At 38.4% G+C, this 19,498-nt stretch overlaps 1 protein-coding gene across 1 annotated transcript in view; it reads left to right on the top strand.

Moving 5' to 3' along the window:
* LOC114049909 (polypeptide N-acetylgalactosaminyltransferase 2) overlaps positions 1 to 19,498 on the top strand; it is a 250,497-nt gene that overhangs the window by 121,749 nt on the left and 109,250 nt on the right. The window contains exon 2 of the mRNA XM_027871357.1: positions 12,096 to 12,189. Coding sequence (XP_027727158.1) covers positions 12,096 to 12,189 — 94 coding nt within the window. The remainder of the gene's footprint in view (positions 1 to 12,095; positions 12,190 to 19,498) is intronic.

The raw sequence follows: 19,498 nt of genomic DNA, 5'->3' as shown, positions 1-19,498 counted from the left end.
TGAGTTGTGCCTACCACTACTCCAAAGGTTACGTGACTTGCCCAGGGTCACATAGCTAGTAAGTACATGAAGCTAGATTTGAACTCAGGTTTTCCTGACTCCAGACTCAGTGCTTTATCCACTGAGCCATCTAGCTGCCCCATCAGTATTTATTGATTGTTGATCCAAGACAATTCCAAGATACTCATGATGGAAAATGCTATCCACATCCAGAGAAAGAACGGATGGAGCCTGAATGAAGATCAAAGCAAACTATTTTCACATTCTTTATTTTTTGCATTTTTTTTCCTTTTCTGTTTCTTTTTTCACAACATGACTAATGTGGACATGTTTTACGTGATTTCACATGTATAACCTATATCAAATTGCTTACTGTCTTAGGAAGGAAGGAGGGAGAAAATTTGGAACTCAATTTTATATAAAAAATGTTAAAATTGCTTTTACATGTATTTGAAAAAATAAAATACTATTTAAAAGAAAAATTTCTTGATTGTTTCTCTGACCTGCTCCTTTTAAATATTTAATATATTTTTATTTTGTTAAATATTTCCCAATTACATCTAGATAAAATATTTCATTTGAAATGAAGTAAATCATAAAAAAAGAATTTAACATTTATTTAAAAAATTTTTTTGAGTTCTAAATTCTCTCCCTCCTTTTGCCTCTCCCCCCTTCTTGAGAAGGCAAACGGTTTGATATCCATTATACATGTGAAGTCCATACCCTGGTCTTGCTATTAACTCCCAAACATTTCCTATTCCTCTTCCTGTTATTATTTTTCAGTTCGGTTAATAAGCATTTATTAAACACCCATTATGTGCCAGGCATTACTATGTGAGACAGTCCTTCCCATAAAAGAGCTCACATTTTAATGGGAAGGCAACCTGTAAATAATTAAGAATATACAAAAGATATACAGAGTTGATGAAAGGTAGTTTCAGAGAGGAAAGACCTCCTGTCAGAGGTGGGATTTGAGTTCGGTCTTAAGGGAGAGCCTGACAAGTATGGTACTGCCTACTCCAGAGGGTGATTATGAGAATGGGTTATTTTTTCCACCACACTCATTTTACAGATGAGGAGATTGCAGCATAGGGACAAAGAGAGACTTAAAATTCATGGTCATACTAAGAACCCCTGACTAAATCCGGTGACATAGGCAGGACAGAATAACGCTTGTACTAAAAGCTCTTGAGGGTTGGTATGAGTATGAAGTAAGATCATGTATATAAAGCAGTCTATAACCATAATATGGTATATAAATGTCACTTTATTATTGTACCCATTTTACAGAAAATGAAACAAGCCCAGAGAATAATTGTGACTTATTCAAGAATACAGAATATTAAGTAGCCTGCCATGCTCTGTTCCCTACTGGGTTCTTGCCTGATGGGGCTAAACATGCAACTTCCATGATAACTTTATTATATGTTTAAAAGGAATAGCAAGTTGTACATAATAGAGTTGTACTTTCATGTGCAGCCATCTTTTCATTATACTCTGTTATGGAAATGCTTGTTTTCCATATATTAAACATTTTTTTTAATGTAAAATGCATACTTTACCCCTCTCATGCAGTACTTGAATGGAGTTTCATTAGGATCTCTCTCTCTCTCATTTTATTTTTGTGTCCACGTTGCCTTACACATAGTAGGCACATTTAATAAATATTTGTTGAATTAGCAAGGTTCACATTTAGTATATTGGTAAAGTTCTTTGAGCTCTTTGTAAGCAGGTTGTCTCTGGGAATATAAATTATCACTCCTAGTGAATATGATATAGAAAACTTCAGCTATTTTCCAAACCTGTCCATTGATTTAAGATTGGGGGATGAAGGTTAATGGTTATTGAACAGTTTTAAATGACTGTGAAAATAGACAATTGATGGACAAAAAAAAATTAAATCAAGCTCCATCATTCAAATGATATTTTTAGTCCTATAATCTGCTTCTGAGCATATGGTCTAGTCAGCTGAGATAATGTAACAGTGACAAGAAGTATTTTGGATTGGGGGGGGAGAAGATTAAATACAGAAACAGACCTATTTATATCCTTTTATTCTGCCAGCAATAGTTGGCATCATTATGGAATATTAATGACTATAATTTTATAGACAGTGATACTGATGAAATATAGAGGTGTAGGGCAAAATCCCAACAACTCATAAACATGTATGTTCATAAGTATGTAAGCTGTACTTCAGACAAAAGTAATGGTAGCCACGCTTAGTGGCCCTGATGAGAATTCTGTGAGATGGATGCAGCTTAACACTGTTTGCAGGGCTCGTAGACTCCTTGTCAACCAAAAGGATTGTTGTTGCTTTAGTTGTTGTTTTTTGTTTGTTTAAAGAACCATCCTGTCTCTAGTTGCTTTATATAAGGCTAATCCATCTTCTGCTGGTGAAGGGGAAGGGGAGGAAGAAACTTTTATGTAGTGCCTACCATGTTTCAGGCACTGTGCCTGAGGGCTTCACATATTTGATCCTCACAACAACCCTGGGAGGTAGGTACTGTTAATATTCCCATTTTACAGTTGAGGAAACTGAGGCAAACAGAGGTTAAGTGACTTGTGCAAGGTCACACAGCTAGTAAGTGTCTGAAGCCAGATTTGAAATCAGGTCTTCCTGATTCCAGGTCCAACTCTCTCTCTCTCTCTCTCTCTCTCTCTCTCTCTCTCTCTCTCTATATATATATATATATATATTCCTCGAAATAGGAACTGAATGATGGACAGTAAATGGGGATAGGGAGGAGAGGGGAAGGGAAGAAGAATTTATTAAGTGCCTACTGTTTGCCAGGCACTGTCCTCTTGTCCTCAGATTCTTCTGTAAAGGGGTTAGAATAAATCTGAAGTCTCCAGAAGGTTCATTTTGATCTCCTTGTAGAGCTAAAAACCTTAAGTCCTTTGGCTACTATCCTCTCCTCCCTGAGTCAGCATCACCTCTCCTCTACTGATTATCTTCTGAGATCATCCTAAGGCTTTGGATGCAGCAAAAGATGAATAGCTACTCAACAAGAAAAGGCTAGGGATCCCTTGATTTTATGAGCTTTAAGGTTCTTTTCAGCTCTGAAATTGTTTCCAAGTGTCTTCCTATGCCACAGTATTTGAGACTGCTTCCAAGCAACCTGGAAACATTTTTCAGTCTTGCTTTTACCCCTATTTCCTCCCATTGCATGAATGTTACAAGGACAACAAAAGCCCCAGCACTCCTGTTTATTAAGGACCTACTGTGTGCAGGACATTGTGCTAGGTCCTGGAGCTTACAGATGGAATTTATAAAAAAATTTTTAAAAAGCCAACTTTAATTTGTTAGAAGATTTGGATGCCACGGCCTGGGACAATCAGAGGTCGACCAGGACTACATCTTGCTAATATGTGGCAAAGTAGATCATGGAGACCAATGTCAGCCTTTGTGTGGCAATATTGATGAGTCATGGGTTATATGCATGAGTAATTATGCCCAGCTCCTTCTAATCCTACCCCTAATTCAATGAATAATTCCACTCTTGCCCCTAACTCAATGAGTAATCCTGTTTCCTAGGTTTGAGAGGACTGAGAGAGTGCCAGGAAGGAGTAGGGGAATGAGAGAGGCCAGGAGGGGTTGTTGAGGGATTCTGTTTTGCATCTTCCCCCAGCGTTGTCGTTCTGACAGGGAGTTGGGGGGAGTGTCCATTCCTATTGGAGTTTATGGCACAATTGCTCTCTTACCCTTATATAGCATTTGAAGTTCTGGATGAGAGACAGTGACAGCTGTGCAGTCAGATCCAGTCAGATCCAGTCAGAATTATGTCAGCTGAGCTTCTTTGAGTCCCCATCCTTGAGAAGTATGCCCATTGGGGAAAAAAGAAAGAAAAAAAAGGGGCAGCTAAGTGGCTCAGTGGATAGAGCACCAGCCCTGAAGTCAGGAGGACCTGAGTTCAAATCCAGCCTCAGACTAAACACTTGACACTTACTAGCTGTGTGACCCTGGGCAAGTCACTTAACTCCAATTGCCTAAAAGTAAAAAAAAGAAAGAAAGAGAAGTATGCCCATTGGGCAGAGAGACCCATACATCAGAGACATGCATCAGTCAATTTTACAGAATGATAGATAAGTATTTATTTTATGTACTATAAAACCCTTGACAATAAAACTTTTTTTTTCAAAGTGGGGCATCAAATAAGAAGTTTTGTAGAAAGTAGGGGAAGAGAGGTTCTGCTCCTTGCCACCTGTGGTAAGATATTTACCATTCCTGCACTTTAATTCCCCCATTTGTAAAATCAGTGATTTAAACTAGATCTCTAAAGATCCATTCAAACTCTCAATCCTGTTTCCTATTCTTTTTAGAGCTTGGCTTTGTATTGCAGCTGGTGGACATTTACATGACATTATTTTTCATAAGTAGCCTATAAAGCAAATCTGTTAGAATTGCCTATTCTGAAAACATGCCAATTTGCTGGAATGCCAGTGGCATTTTAGATAGAAATAAAATTAACATAAGACTTTTGTTATACCCTGTGGATATGGTCTGGGCCTCAGCTCTGAAATTTCAGGAACTCCATTTTATTAGCCCACCCAAATGTAGGAACTGATTCATTTGAACCTAGCTGACACGATTGATTAATAAACTAGAATATCAATTTCTAATTTTCAATAAGAAATGTAACTGGGATATTTGTCTTGCAGGGCCATACATTTTCCTCCCAGTAGGAAAGGCTACTTATAAAACCAGATTAGTAGTAGAATATTTGGTGAAAATAGTGAGAATAAAAGAGGTTCAATCTTAAAGGAATTATCATCCTGGATCTCTACCATGTATGGGCACCTTCCTGCCTAAAGGCATATATACCTGCTCTAATGCTTGTCTTACCTGGTCAGGACACACTTTCTTCTGTGCGTGCAGTAGAGAAAGTATTGAAGAGGCAACGATAAATGCAGGCAGCTAGGTAGTGCAGTGGAGAGAGCACCTGGCTTGGAGTCAGGAAGGGAGTTCCTGAGTTCAAATCTGGCCTCATACGTTTACTGGCTATGTGACCCTAGGCAAGTCACTTAACCCTGTTTGCCTCAGTTTCCTCATCTGTCAAATGAGCTGGAGAAGGAAATAGCAAACTACTCCACTGTCTTTGCCAAAGAAAACCCCAAATAGGTTTACAAAGAGTTGGTCACTACTGAAATGACTGAACAATGATAAAGGCCCACTGTGCGGCTCTTTCTCTTTCCAGATTCCATGAAGGCCTCCACATTTCTGTTACAACAATATTACTGTCAATGTGTTACAATGCAGTCTAGCAGATTAGTTATATATTAGTTACATTTTTGATCGGCATTTCCCTGAGGGAAGTTAGAAGAAAGCCCTTGTCTCATCATCACCTCATTCATTGGGTCACTTCTAACTGAGCATATCCATAGTATCCTAAGATTTAAAGCAAGGGGCCTTAGAGATCATCTATTCCAATTCCTTTCATTTTACAGATGAGGAAACTGAGGTCCATGATCATACTTTGTAACTGGCAGGGTCAGGATTTGAACTTAGGTTCTTTGGCTTAAATTTTTACTGATTTTTTTTAAAGTTTACCCATCCTTAAATTCTCAGATTGTGCCCTGTTGGGATCTTAAAGCACTCTGTGTATGGACTTCAGTTATCTCATGCCAATTTTATAGAGAAGGGAAGGGTTGGGGAAGAGACTAAGCATTGTTACTTTACAAATCTGTTTTGATTCTTATAATAACCCTGTGAGGTAAGTGCTGTTATCAACCCCATTTTGCAGTTGAGGAAACTGAAGCAGGCAGAAGTTAAGTGACTTGACCAGGGTCATACAACTCCTAAGTTTCTGAGGGCAGATTTGAACTTGAGTCCTCCAGCTGCAGGCCAGCTCTCTATGCACTGTACCACTGGCCCAAATTCTGGATTTTACACATGAGGAGACAGACCTGAAGAGATTAGGTGACTTGCCCAAGGTCCAAATTCAATCTAGCAAACATTTATAAGGTCCCACTGTATATAAGACAGGAGTGGGAAACCTACTGCCTGGAGGCCACATGTGGCCCTCTAAGTCCTCAAGTGCGTTCTTTTGACTGAATCCAAACTTGACAGAATAAATCATTATCATTGTACTGGATATACATAGATGAAAGAAAAAGAAAACAACTCCTGCTCTCAAGACATGTATTTAAATAAATGTTTAAGAAAATGATTAAGTACATAGAAACAGAGTAGCCTGAAAAATTCAAGAAGAGAGAGGTCATTTTTAGCTGAGAGGAGAGAAGATCAGGAAAGGTGTCATGTTTAAAGGACCAGAGTTTTTCTTTTGGTAAAGTGGTGTAGAATCAGCTTTCCCTACCATGGAAGTTTCTTGACGTGGTCAACCCTGTATTTTAAAAGCATCACTCGCCTGTATTGTCATTATGTATTCAGCATGAATACCTCTCCACCCTCAAACCTGACATTGATCTGTGTCATAGAGAGTAAAAGCATCCTCATTGGTTTAGGTAGTTAAAATTCTCCACCATTTTTGACCCAGCGTCATACTGAATCGTTACTCTTTAAACTGAGTGGTATATACTTGTCACTAAAAGGAAGGAAGACCTGTCACTGTCAGTTTTCTTCTGCCCAAGTGAACATAATCAGATCTGTTGGGAGGGATTGTGACCTGAAGATACCTGCATTTGGATAATTGGGAAAGCTTTTTTTCTGTGTATTGACATCTCCATTTATGAACTGACACCACCCATTTCCTGTGCATTGATATCTTTCTTTAACCACCCATTTCCTTGTCAACATATGTAAATATATGGGAAAGAGGATGAAGAGGTCTTGTGAGAGTCAGCCTGAGACTACAAAGCAGTTCAGATTCAGACATCTAGAGAAGGCGAATGCACATTCGTTTCTTTCTAACAAGTATTTATGGAGCACTTTACACTGTGCCTGGTTGGTACTTTCTTTGTCCTTTGGGGGATTTCAAGAAAAACATACGACCTCATCGCTACCTTTTTTTCTCCTCTAACAAGAAGTATTTTTTAAATAAATATTTAGAAACAAAAGAAAGATTCATAGAATAATGTGGTTAAACACTTCGTCCAATAACATAGAAATCCTCTACGTAAAACTACTAGAATGAGGTGTTTCACCTACTACTCCTTTTGTGGTGAGCCAGAAGTGTGGACACCACCTAGAAGAAAGTAAAGGAAGTACCTGCCCCAGGTTTCTCTCTTTAGAGGTTTTAAGTGATCTAGACCTTTGCATGAAGTGGTTTAAAACCTTTTGTGGGAGACAAGACATACATAGAGGAAGGACAATAATATAATAAAATGCTAGTGGCAGAGCACCTATGTGTAAATCCTAGCTTTAGTATTTATTACCTTGGGCAAGACGTTTTACTGCTAGGGGCCTCAGTTTCCTCACCTCTAAATTAAAGGTATTGGGCTGGAAGACGTTTGAAGTCCTATCTAGTTTTAAATCTGTGATCCTGATTGAATTAGCCCAGAGTCAAAACGGTAATGGTGTGGGCAGCCATTACAGTTGTTAGAATGGTGTTTGTAATTGAATAGTGATGAGTGAGAGAATAGAATTTTCAAAGCTGGAAGGGACTTGAGAAGTCTTCTAGTCTAACCACCTCCCCACCCCCCACCCCCGTTTTTTTTAACAGTTAAGGAAACTGAGGCCTAGAAAGTTTAAGAGACTTGGCTAAGCCAACAATAGTTCCCAGCTTCATTGATTGGCAGCTTTAGTGCTCTTCAGGGAAGGTTCATGGAAAAGGATGGACTTTAAGATAGGCCTTGGACAGTAAGAATTGTATAGGCAATGAACTAGGTTGTACTGTATCCACAGGCATTGGCTTGCTGCTTGGTTGACGTACCCACTAGACTCCTCTATCAGTGGACATCAGTTACTTTAATGGACTTAATTGGATATGACCATTTACTTTTTTGGGACTGATCTGAAATTTGTTAGTTCACTTTTATTTTCATTGTTCAGGTGATAGTTAATTTCATATTCAATTCCAAACTCTGGACTCAAATAATCAGTTCAGCTTTTTGCAACACAGTGAAATATACCATAACTCCTACAATAATTTCTCAAAATTCTACTTTGTTTTTTGGTATGGGGTTTTTTGGGAGGCCTATATGACTCCCACAACTTTCCTTAGATGAATTCTTTGCTATAGTAATAATATAGTATATTAGCATAATCATTATTAATTGTGAAATAAATTAATAGTAATTAATATTATCACTATTACTACTAGCATTTATAGAATGCTTTAAGGTTTGCAAAGCACTTTACAAGTATATCATTTTATCTTCCCAACCTTCCAGTGGGGAAGGTGCCATCATTATCCCTGTTTTACTGATGAGAAAACTGAAGCAGACAGAGATTAAGTGAGTTGCCCTAGGTCACACAGCTGTTAAGTGTCTATGGTCAAATTTGAACTCGGGTCTTCCTGACTGCAGGTCTAGGATACTAGCGGTGGTATCCAGCTGCCACTCTCATTAGTGTTTTGGCTCTGAAGATCATGGTAGTCATTTAATGGGCCATTTTATGCACAAATAGAAGGGCATCCTTACACATGGGTGGAGATGGCTGTCATCAAGTGGTGTCATTTCAGGCACCCTAGGAAAGCTTACTGGGCTGACTGAGTGAGCTAATGCTTTAAATTTTACAACTAGAGGTTATTTTTGATAGCTTGGGGCTGGAGGGCTCTGTGTCGTGTATGTTTGGAGGAAGTTGTCAAAGAACCTAAATAAAAGACACATAAAGGAAAGGTTTAAGGTTGCTAAAAGCAAATTTCTCATTTTTGCTTAGGGCTGTTGTAATTTCCTCTTGCCTCCTATTCTCAAACCCTGCTTTGTGAGGGATGTGGATGGGTCATGTTTAACTTTGGACTGTGGCAGATCTTGTTTCTGAGGAAAAGGGAAGTTCTACCCCCTGAGCCAGGTGGTCGATGATCTGAAAAGACAATCTGGTGAAACCTCATTGAAGATGTTAATGCTCTTCTTAAATTTTAAAAATGTAGACAGTGACTTGTGACACTCTTGTGGCAAGATGAACTTCAGGCTGTTTTTCTGCAACTAGGCAGATCTAGAGGGACATGGCTGGCTCCACTTTGTGGGAATCCTTTTAATCATTCAGCTCTTCTCAGTTCAGTGGGGGCCATCTCTACTCATCCTGATCTGTATCTTGCCATGGACCCAGATGCTCCAGAGGAGAAAGTGAAGCTGGTGACTTTGCACAGCCCTCCTTCACTTAAATTCAATTCACTTGCAAGTCATGGCATCACCTTCCTGATGCCATGGTCCTCTTTGAGAACAAAACGCAAAAACAACAATTCAGCTCAACTCAGTATTGTGAAGGGCCTATTATGTGCCACACACTGTGCTACATGGAAATGTACAGATACTGTGCAAAGATACCAAGATAGGAGATAGTATACATGTGGAATAGGAAGTAAGCCTGGAATGGGAAGTAGGTGATTGAAGAGTAAAATGTTGGAGTAGACCATAACATGAGAGATTCAGAACTGGATGGAATCCCATAGCGGTCTTGTCCAGCCCTGTCATTTTGCATAGAAGAACACTGAGGCTTGCCATTTGCCTGAGATCACACAGGGAAAAGGTGTCAGAAGTAGGATTTAAACCTGGATTCTCTAACTCCTGAGCAAAGGCTCTTTTCACAGATTATGAAGGACTTTAAATACCAAAGAGATGAGTTTGTATTTTATTTTAGAAGCAGTAAGGAGTCATGAAAACTTCCTGAGGAAGGGAATGGCATGGTTAAAATTGTGGTCCCAGATTCATGGGATTCATGGAAGAACAGAGGTTGTCACTTGCCCCCTCATGTTTGAAAGGTTGCTGACACAGGATTGACTTTAAAACAAAAAGATCCAGGTTAACTAGTTAAGATTTATAAAGGCTGGTTCTCTCCTGAACCTTAGGCTTTTTCTGCTCAATTTTTCAGCAAATTCATGATTCTGCAAGTGACACAGTAGCCTGTTATTTCCATGACAACACTGATTTGGTAACTTTAGCTTAATAGCTTCATTGCAGGATTAAAAACTAAAGGAAAGCTGAGCTCAGAGGCAAGAGGCTTAGGTACTACTTTCCTAGTAAATACCCATATCGCTTTTGAATGGAAATGTTGCTCTGGTTTGGCTGAGGAATTTGCATTTGTTTAAAAAAAAAAGTCTCTTGGCTTGATTGCTAAATTATTTCACTAGTTGAAAAGCCCACTGTGTACATTGTAATTTAAAGAGCTAAAATGTTTCCAGTGAGGAAGTTTTCCAAACTTCATAGCCTGTAATGTTTTAAATATTCAAATCTGACTGAATGAGTTCATGCTATTGGTTGATTGTTTCTCTCTCTCTCTGAAGGTTGGTTTGTTACCACTGATCAGATATATAGGAACTATTGATTTTCTTTTTATTTATTTATTTATTTTGTTTTTTTTTGTTCTTTAGGTAATTGGAGTTAAGTGACTTGCCCAGGGTCACACAACTAGTAAGGTCACACAGGTCACACAGCTTGATGTACAGTAGACAAAATGAGGAAATTGCTAGTCATGAAATATTTCTCATTTGGGCTGTATAAGAAGAAAATATGAATAAGCAGCATTACATTTTGGCTTCAGGAACTAGATTGAAGGTATATGGAAAATGCATTCAGCTCTGTGATAGTGGTATTATTATTTAGTCTTTGTTTGCATTGATAAAACTTTTCTAGAAGTAAATTCACTGAACAAAAAAAGTGCCAAGGCACCTTCCATTTTTGATCCTCCATTCATAGTTCCGTTCCATTGGCTGAGAAGTGGTTCTCGAGGGGCCTTAGTGAGTGAGCCTTATGAAAAAACAAAGAATTTAGTTTTTCTCTTTTTGCTATTTGTAGCATACTGGAGCTCGAATGAACCTTAAAGAGCACATGTAGCATTCAGCCAAACTCAAAGAAAGAAAAGGCATTAATAAAAACAAACCAGCAAAGGGCTGGTTTAGATCATAACAATAGCTCTCATTTATAGAGTGTTTAAAGGTTGCAAAGCTCTTACTTAACATTATATCATCTCATATCTCATCCTATGAGAAAAATCTTATTATCCTCGTTTTGCAGATGAGGAAACTGATGCTCAAGGAGATTTAAGTGATTTGCCAAGCCTGTGGAGTTACTAAATATGTATGGAGGAATTCACACCCTGGTCTTCCAGACTTCAAATCTAGGGGAGAACCAGTACACCATAGTGCCTCTCTTTAAAATCACTTCTAGTTTTCTTAAGTGCCTAGCACTCAGACACTTAGTAGCTGTGTGACCCTGGCCAAGTCACTTAATCCATATTGCCTCAATCTGTATCTTCCTGATACAATCTGCTTTGTAAAATGAGCTAGAGAAGGAAATGGCAAACTACTCTAGTATCTTTGCCAAGGAAACTCCAAATCGGTCATGAAGAGTAAGACATGACTGAAACAACTGAACATCAGACAACAGTATTCTGCACCTACTAGACCCTTAATAAATGCTTATTCATTCTATCAACTTTAATAACTGTATTTAGTTCAAGGAACCATAATATTACCAGTCCCTCCACAAGTAAAAACTGAAATTCCTTAGACTGTCTTTACTGTTGTAGTAGGAAAAAAAATTGATTCCCTGTGAATTATGGTAATGAGAATCTCTGAACTTTGCTCCACTAATCCTTGTAATATAGCAGCAGCCTGTCTTTGGTTCCAGTTTGGAAGCCTATCCTACTGGGTAGGGCATACCAGTGATGGCCTTTGGGAACCAGGGGCTCCATCCCTTGGTGAGATATCAAAGCAGGAATTGGATGGATAAGAATTTGATGGGTATAATTTTTAAAAATTATACTACACTGTGGACTTAACAATTTCTTCTCCCTTACTTTCCTCACATCCACCCCTGCCCTGCCCAGATACTGTTATCTTTGAGTTCCGGATGTTAAAGGATAATATGAGCCAACAGGAAAAAAAAATACTGGAAAGAAAATAATTCCTACCCCTATCTTCCCTTGCAATCTCAACACTTTGATAAGGTTTGGTTGGGGTAAAGGTGGGTGGGGTATATATTTAAAGAGCAAAACAAACAAACAAACCATTTGGTATCTTTTTCTTTTCCTCTAGGAGGACTGGAATGAAATTGACCCAATTAAAAAGAAAGACCTGCACGGTAACAATGGGGACGACAAAGCACAGAATGTGGAGACTCTCCCTCCAGGTATTACAACATTATTCTTACTTGGCCAGTTCCAGCCTTTGGAGCTGACGATGGTAATTCCAAAATAGAAATGGCAAAGTCTTGTTGTCTTGACTACAGAGTTCTAATCTGTGGCACTTGTCAGCAGACCATGCAGGTAGCCCATGTGGGGTAGGTATGGACTTCACAGATGACATGGATCAGATGACTTTGAGAGTATTAAAGAAACTGTTAGTCTTCAGGTCCCTAATGTGTTTGAGAATTAGATACATTAGATACATTGTTCTGTCCATTGGAAAGATATGGCGGTGTCTCTTTTATAAAAGTATTTTCCTAGAATCCATTGGTGTTTAGGTGACCTTTATTCTCTTTTGCGGAGATATTAGGTTCTCCATGTAATCGCTCCAAGTAATAGAAAATAAATTTCATTTAGAAAACAGGGGTTACCTTCACAGTGACTGGTGCCCTGTATATAATCGTTACCGAATGGTATTTCCTTATGAGAACAATAATATAGACCTGGAATCCATTTTTCATTTTGTGGATCAATTAACTTACCCCAGAATGTTTTTTTTTAATCTGCTCAGTTATCTGCTGTACTTAAATGGAGTTATTTTAAAGCTTGAGGATTTTTCCCATCCTAATAAGAATAATCTTGAAGGCATATGCTATCCCCAACCATTAAATTCAAGTTCTCTTTATATTGGATTGTAAAATAAAATGAGTCTTTTCTCTATTAGCAAATATTGTCAATTATATGGAGTATCCACTGGCCAGCTATCATCCTTCCTTATCTATTGTGCATTTAGTTGTCTGAAAGAGACAGGATTGTAATGATTTCTCCATCTTTGAAATATTGCTAATAGCTTTTGACTGCTGCTTTTACTCTAGGTACTTTTAGGTTGCCAACAACCTTCTTCCTTTTTCCTGTGGCCTCTTCCTACTGTACCAGCTATAATAAATTCTCTTCACTTCTTTCTCTCTCCCTCCCTCTCTCTCTCTCTCTCTCTCTCTCTCTCTCTCTCTCTCTCTCTCTCTTTCTCTCTTTCTCTCTCAAATCCTCTTCCCAGTTGATATTGGGCATGGCTAGAGATTTGTGGTCTCCAGATCATCCAGGTCAGACTTGGAATAGCTGTTAGTGGTTCAATGTAAGCTTGGAAAGAGGCTTCCAGTAGAGCACACCAAGGATGTGTGCTTGGCTCTGTATGTTTAACATTTTTATTCATTTACTGGGATAGATAGCATTATTGTCAAATTTGTAGATGATACAAAACTGAGAGGGATAACTTAATAGCCTGGATGGCACAGTCATCATTAGCACTATTGGGTCATAGATTTAAAACTAGAAGTGACCATAAGGGCCGTTCCCTTCATTTTACAAATGAGGAAACTGAAACCCAGAGAGGTTAAATGACTTGTCCTAGGTAACACAAAAGACAGAGGTGAGGTGGGAATGCAATCCAGGCATGGGAGAAAATACATAGAAATACACACACACACACACACACACACACACATAAATACAAGGCTGTTAAATGCAACATAATTAGGGACTGAGGGCACTAGCAAGTGATAGCATGAGGAATGACTTAAATGCTTGAGTTGAGTCTTAAAGGAAATAAGGGGATGGGCGGGGCAGAAGTGAGGGGACATTGCTTTCAGGCACCAGTGCAGAGGCACAGATGGGAGAGGAAATGTCATATTTGGGAAATAAAGAGAAGGCCAGTTTGGCAGGCCTTCCTCTGTATTTGGAAAAGAGAGTAATGAATAATGAGGCTCAAAAGATAGGTTGTGAAGGACTTCAAAAGCCAAAGAGAGGAGTTTATATTTAATTCTAAAGAAAATAGTGAGGTAACTGGAGTTGATTGAATAAAGGAATGACAGATTTTCTCTCAAGAGTATCATTTCTGTAGCTGTATGGAGGATGGGTGGGAGTAGAGGGAAACTCAATTAATAAATGAGTATTTTTAAGCATTTACCATATTCAAAAGAAGATTAAGCAAAAATAACTAAAGAGACAAAGCACCGTCTTTACAGAGGAAAATGAACCTGTCCCGCCTTCCAAATTAGAAAAATAAACAATGTTAGAGACAAAAGGAGGCAAGTAGAAACCAACTTGCATAACTTAAAATGGAAATATATTAAATAATACAGAAAAATAAAAAAGAGTGACAGATTGGGTAAGAAAACAAAATGCCACGATCAACTTCTTACAAGAAACATACCTCAAAAGCAAAGACATACATAGAATAAAAATGAGGAGCTTGTACAAAATTTACTATGCGTCAGGCAAATTTTTTTTAAAAAGCTACTGTTGCAATCATGTTATCAGACAAAGCAAAAATAAAAATTCACAACTTAAAAAGAGATGAAACTACGCTAGTCCAAAAAGAAACTATAGACAATGGATCAATATTACCATTAACTTACATGCCTCAAATGCCTTAGCATCTAAATTCATAAAAGAAACTTAATTGAATTGCAAGAAGACATAGACAATAATATAATAATAGCAGGGGATTTTAATGTGTCTGTCTCAGTTTTGGACAAATCGAACAGAAAGATAAGAGGAAAAATATAAAATTGAGCAAATTGATGGAGAAACTAGAGCTAAAAGACTTAGAGTGTATTCTAAATGGGACCGCTAAAGAATATACATGTTTCTTAGCACCATATGGAACTTTGATCATCTTTTGACCAAAATTGACCATCTATTAGGATATAAAAATATTGCTAAAATAGCAAACATATCCTTTGTAGACCTTATTTTTTTTTGTTAAAAATAATAATCATTTCAGGGAGCAATAACTAAAGCTACAGACCCAAATAGAGACTTACAAAGAAATCCTAAATAATGAGTAGGTCAAAGAATAAATGATAGAAATAATTAATAATTATATGGAAGAAAATGATAATGAAGACACAACATACCAAAATTTCTGGCATGCAGCTAAAGCGTTCCTCGGGGGGAAATTTATATCCTTAAAAACATGCATTAACAAAGGAGAAAAAGAGAGGATTAATGAACTGAATATGAATTTAGTAATTAGAAAGTCAACAAGTCCGAAATAATCCCAAATGGCACGATATTAAAACGTAGAGAAGAAATAAATAAACTGGAAACCAGATTTAAAAATGAAACAGACCCTATTCTCCAGGTGTTTACATTGTATCTATGGAGACAATGTGTGCATGTATAAGTGTATACAGAATAACTATGTCCAGAATAAATTTTCTGAAAAAATAGTTAGGGAGAGCATTTGGGGAAGATCAGAAAGGGCTTTGTGTAGAAGATGGTACTTGAACTGGGTCTTAAAGAAAGAGAGATATTCTGTGAGGCAGAAGTGATGTTGGATTAGACAGGGAGGAGCACCCAGTGGAAAGGCATGAAGGTAGGAATCACAGTGTTGTATTTGAAAAACAGACAGGAGAGTATGGCTGGACCATAGAGTGAGCAAAGAGGAATAATGTATAATGACCTTAGAAATATAAATTGGAATCAGGATGTAGGGGACTTTAAAAGCCAATCTGGGAAATGTATATCTTATCCAAGGACAATAGAGAGCCACTGGAATTTATTGAGTAGGGGAATGTTACAATTAGAGTAAGGGGGTACGATATTGAGTAGGGGAATGTTACAATTGCACTTAAGGAAAATCACTTTGTGTGGAGAAAGGATTGGAATGGGAGAGACTGGAAGCAGGAAAACCAGTAATCTAGTGGAGAAGTGATAGAAACCCAAACAAAAGTGGTTATTCTGTGACTCAAGAGAATGAGTCAGTGGTGAAAGATGTTATGGAGGTAGAAACAGCAAGATATGGCAACTAATTGAACATGTGGGATGAAGGAGAGTAAGGAGTATACAATAAGGCTGAGGTCATGAATCTGAGGGGCTAGATCCAGAAAGATCTCAAAAGATCTTCACTAAGCAAGCATTTATTAAGCACCTCCCATGTTCTAGGTATTGTTCTAGGCCCTGAGGATACAAAGGCAGAAACAAAGTAGTCCCTGCCTTTAAGGTACTTATATTCTATTGGCAGAAAGAAAGAAAGAAAAAATTCTGAACTTTTTGACAGGCTAGAGCATTGAGTTTGAGGCTAATAAGATGGAATTCAATAGAGATAAATGTAGTCTTAAACTTGGTTTTTAAAAAACCAGCTTCACAAGTACAAGGTTAGAGGAAGCATAGTTAGACAGTAGTTTGTCAGGAGAAGACCTGAGGATCTTAATGGAAAGCCAGCTTGATAGCAGTCAGCAGTGTGATATGACAGCCCCAGAACATAATGAGGTCTTGGACTGCATTAAGAGAAGTGTAACTCTTGGGAATAAGGAGGTGGTGAGAGGGCCGTGTTATACTCCAAGTGAATAAAAATGCAAGACTCACAGTTAGAAAGAACTAGGGTCAGCTCCTTTCCTGGTGCAGACTGGTTATGTGACCTTAGACAAGACATTTAACCTTATCTCGGTAACCCAGACAACCTTTTAAAACTATAAGTTGCCAAACAGTTTCTGATATGCACTAGTAGAAGGAGTTTTCTCCTTGGTAGTTTTTTATACCAGTGAAATCACAGATCTGGAAAGAAAAGGAAGTAAGAATCCTTCTACTCTTCCTTTTTTAGAACACATCTGGGTCTCTGTTCAGTTCTGGACACCACAGTTTAGGAAGGGCATTGATCAATCACAGTATTCCTTTTTTTTGTTCTCTCACAGTAATTCTTTTTTTAAGCACCTAGTATGTGCCAGAGACTGTGCTAAATGCTAGAGATGCAAAGAAAGTTAAAACAAAACAAAGTCTCTGCTCTTAAGTAGCTCACTGTCAAATGGCTATAGCATCCAAAGGCAACAGGAGTAATGAAGGGCCTTGAATCCTGGTCTTATGTGATTTGATTGAAGGAACCTGGGATGTTCAGCTTGGAGAAAACTGGGGGAAAGGGAGACAGAGAAATGTTCACATATTTGAAGGAGAGACACGCAGAAGGATTAGACATTCTGTGGGCAATATGTTGAAGTGTCTCTATATTAAGAAAACCATTTTAACAATTGAGGAAGGGAGGGGAGAAAGGAAGGAATTTTTAAGCACCTACTATGTGCCAGGCACTGTATTAAGCATTTCACAATTATTATCTAATTTGATCCTTACAACAACCCTGGGAGGTAGGTGCCCATTATCCCCATTTTATAGTTGAGGAAACTGAGGCAGACAGAGGTTAAGTGACTTGCCCAAGGTCACACAGGGCTGGATTTAAATTCAGATTTTCCTGGTTCCAGGCCAAATGCTCAATCCGCTCTACCACCTAGTTGCCACTGAGCTGTCCCAAGTGGAATGGACAGCGTGAAGAGGGAATGCATTCCCTCTCATTGGAGGATGGATGACCATTGGTGAGGATGTTGTAGTGGAGATCCCTATTTGGACTAGATGATTGCTGAGGTTTCCTCCTACTCTCAAACTCTGATTCTTTATTCTGCGATCACATTGGCTACAACAAACTTCACCCTAATGAATGGATTGATTAGGAATTCCAACCAAATATTTCCCCATTAAAGACCCTTCACAATCTGGCTCCAACCTACTTGGCTAGCTTTGTCCAGTCCTTCAGCCAAACTGTATTATTGCTCATCCTTGGTCTTGTTTTTCTGCCTCTCATCTTTGTTTGCCTATGATATCCTCCATTAATGGAGAGTCTGGGCTCCCCTCTACCTCCCCCACTGTCTGTGTCCATGTTAATCTTTCCCTTATTTCAAGGCCCAGTTGAGAGTTACCATTTTGGGCATTCAACCTTTGCTGACCTCCTTCCAAAATTTCTCGTAGTACTTTTTTGAGACCTCTCCTTGGAAGTTATTTCAGCCTTCCTTCCTTCCTTGTGCCATAATTATCTTGCGTATCCCTTCCCATTTCCACAGCTTAGATTAGCACACTCCTTAAGAACACAGATTGTTTTCAGTTCTTGGGACTAGGAACCTAGTTTAATACTTAGTGTATACTGAATTGAATTCTCATTCAGATCCATAGATTTCCAGTATTAGTATACAGATAATTAGGAGAATAAAGTAATGTAAAATGGCTTTGAGCAGAGTTCCTGAACGTGGATCCTCATCCAGGGCATCAGCATTGTCCTGTTGGTCACCATGGGACTCCCTAAGGTCAGATCATGCCAAGTTCCCTTTTTTTTTCCCCCAGTTTGTTTTGGCTAGGCAATGGTAACTTTCCCAGGGTTACACAGCTAGTAAGTGTCAGGTGTCTGGTCTGAGACCAGATTTGAACTCAGATCCTCCTGACTTCATGGCCGGTGCTCTATCCACTGTGCCACCTAGCTGCCCCCAGTTCCCTTTTTCAAACTCCCCTAGCCCCTGGATCATGGGATCAGAGATCATATATTTTGAGCTAGAAAGGAATTTAGAGTTCATCAGATCGAGCCTCCTCATTTTACAGATGAGGTAAATGGAGCCTGGGAAGACCAGGATCACATATTTAGGCGGTGTCTGAATCCAGATTTTCCTAATTTCATTTCCATCATTTTATCCTCTGTGTCGAATTGTTTCTCACTACCCCAAACTGCATCTACTGCTCCATTAATGTAATAATAATAATTAGCAATAATAATACTAACATTTACATAGCACTTTAAAGTTTGCAGAGTGCTTAATATGTATTAACTTATTTGATCCTGACAACAACCCTTAGAGATGAGTACTATTATTAACCTCATTATATAGATTGGGAAATTGGGCTTAGAGGAGTTGAGTGACTTGCCAAGGGTTTCAGTGCTAGTAAGTATTTGAGGCAGAATTAAAACTCAGGTCTTCCTGATTCCAAATCCAGGGCTTTATCCACATTTAAACAATGCAGTTAAACAATGATGGCTCAGGCTCCTACTTTCTAGCACTCTTGCCCCGGATAGGAACTTATGGAGAATAAGATCCTTGGTCATCATTTTTTAAAAAGTTTTTATTGATGTGTTTTGTTTTTTGTACCATCATAGTTTTTACCAGTATCCTTCACCCTCCCAGAGGGCCATCCTGTATTACAAATAATGTTTTTTAAATACCAAAAAAAAAGAGGAGAAAAAAATCAGCACCACTGATCAATTCATTGAAAAAGTCTGAAAATATATATAATGTGCAACACCTGTGGACATCCCACCTCCAGGAAGGTTTTAGTTGGGGATGTCTGCTCATAACTCTTCTTTTGAGTCACACTTGATCTTTATAATTATGTGTTTGATTTTCACTTTTGATTTTGTCAATTTCCATTGACATTGTTGTAATTATTGTGTGTCTTGTTTTCTTGGCTCTGTTTACTTCATTTTGCATCAGTTCAAATAGATCTTTC

This window comes from Vombatus ursinus, unplaced genomic scaffold, assembly GCF_900497805.2.
Source record: "Vombatus ursinus unplaced genomic scaffold, bare-nosed wombat genome assembly UNPS02014798.1, whole genome shotgun sequence".
NCBI classification, from domain to species: Eukaryota; Metazoa; Chordata; class Mammalia; order Diprotodontia; family Vombatidae; genus Vombatus; species Vombatus ursinus.
The sequence above is the reverse complement of the archived record's forward strand: the minus strand, read 5'-3'. Positions and strand labels throughout refer to the sequence as shown.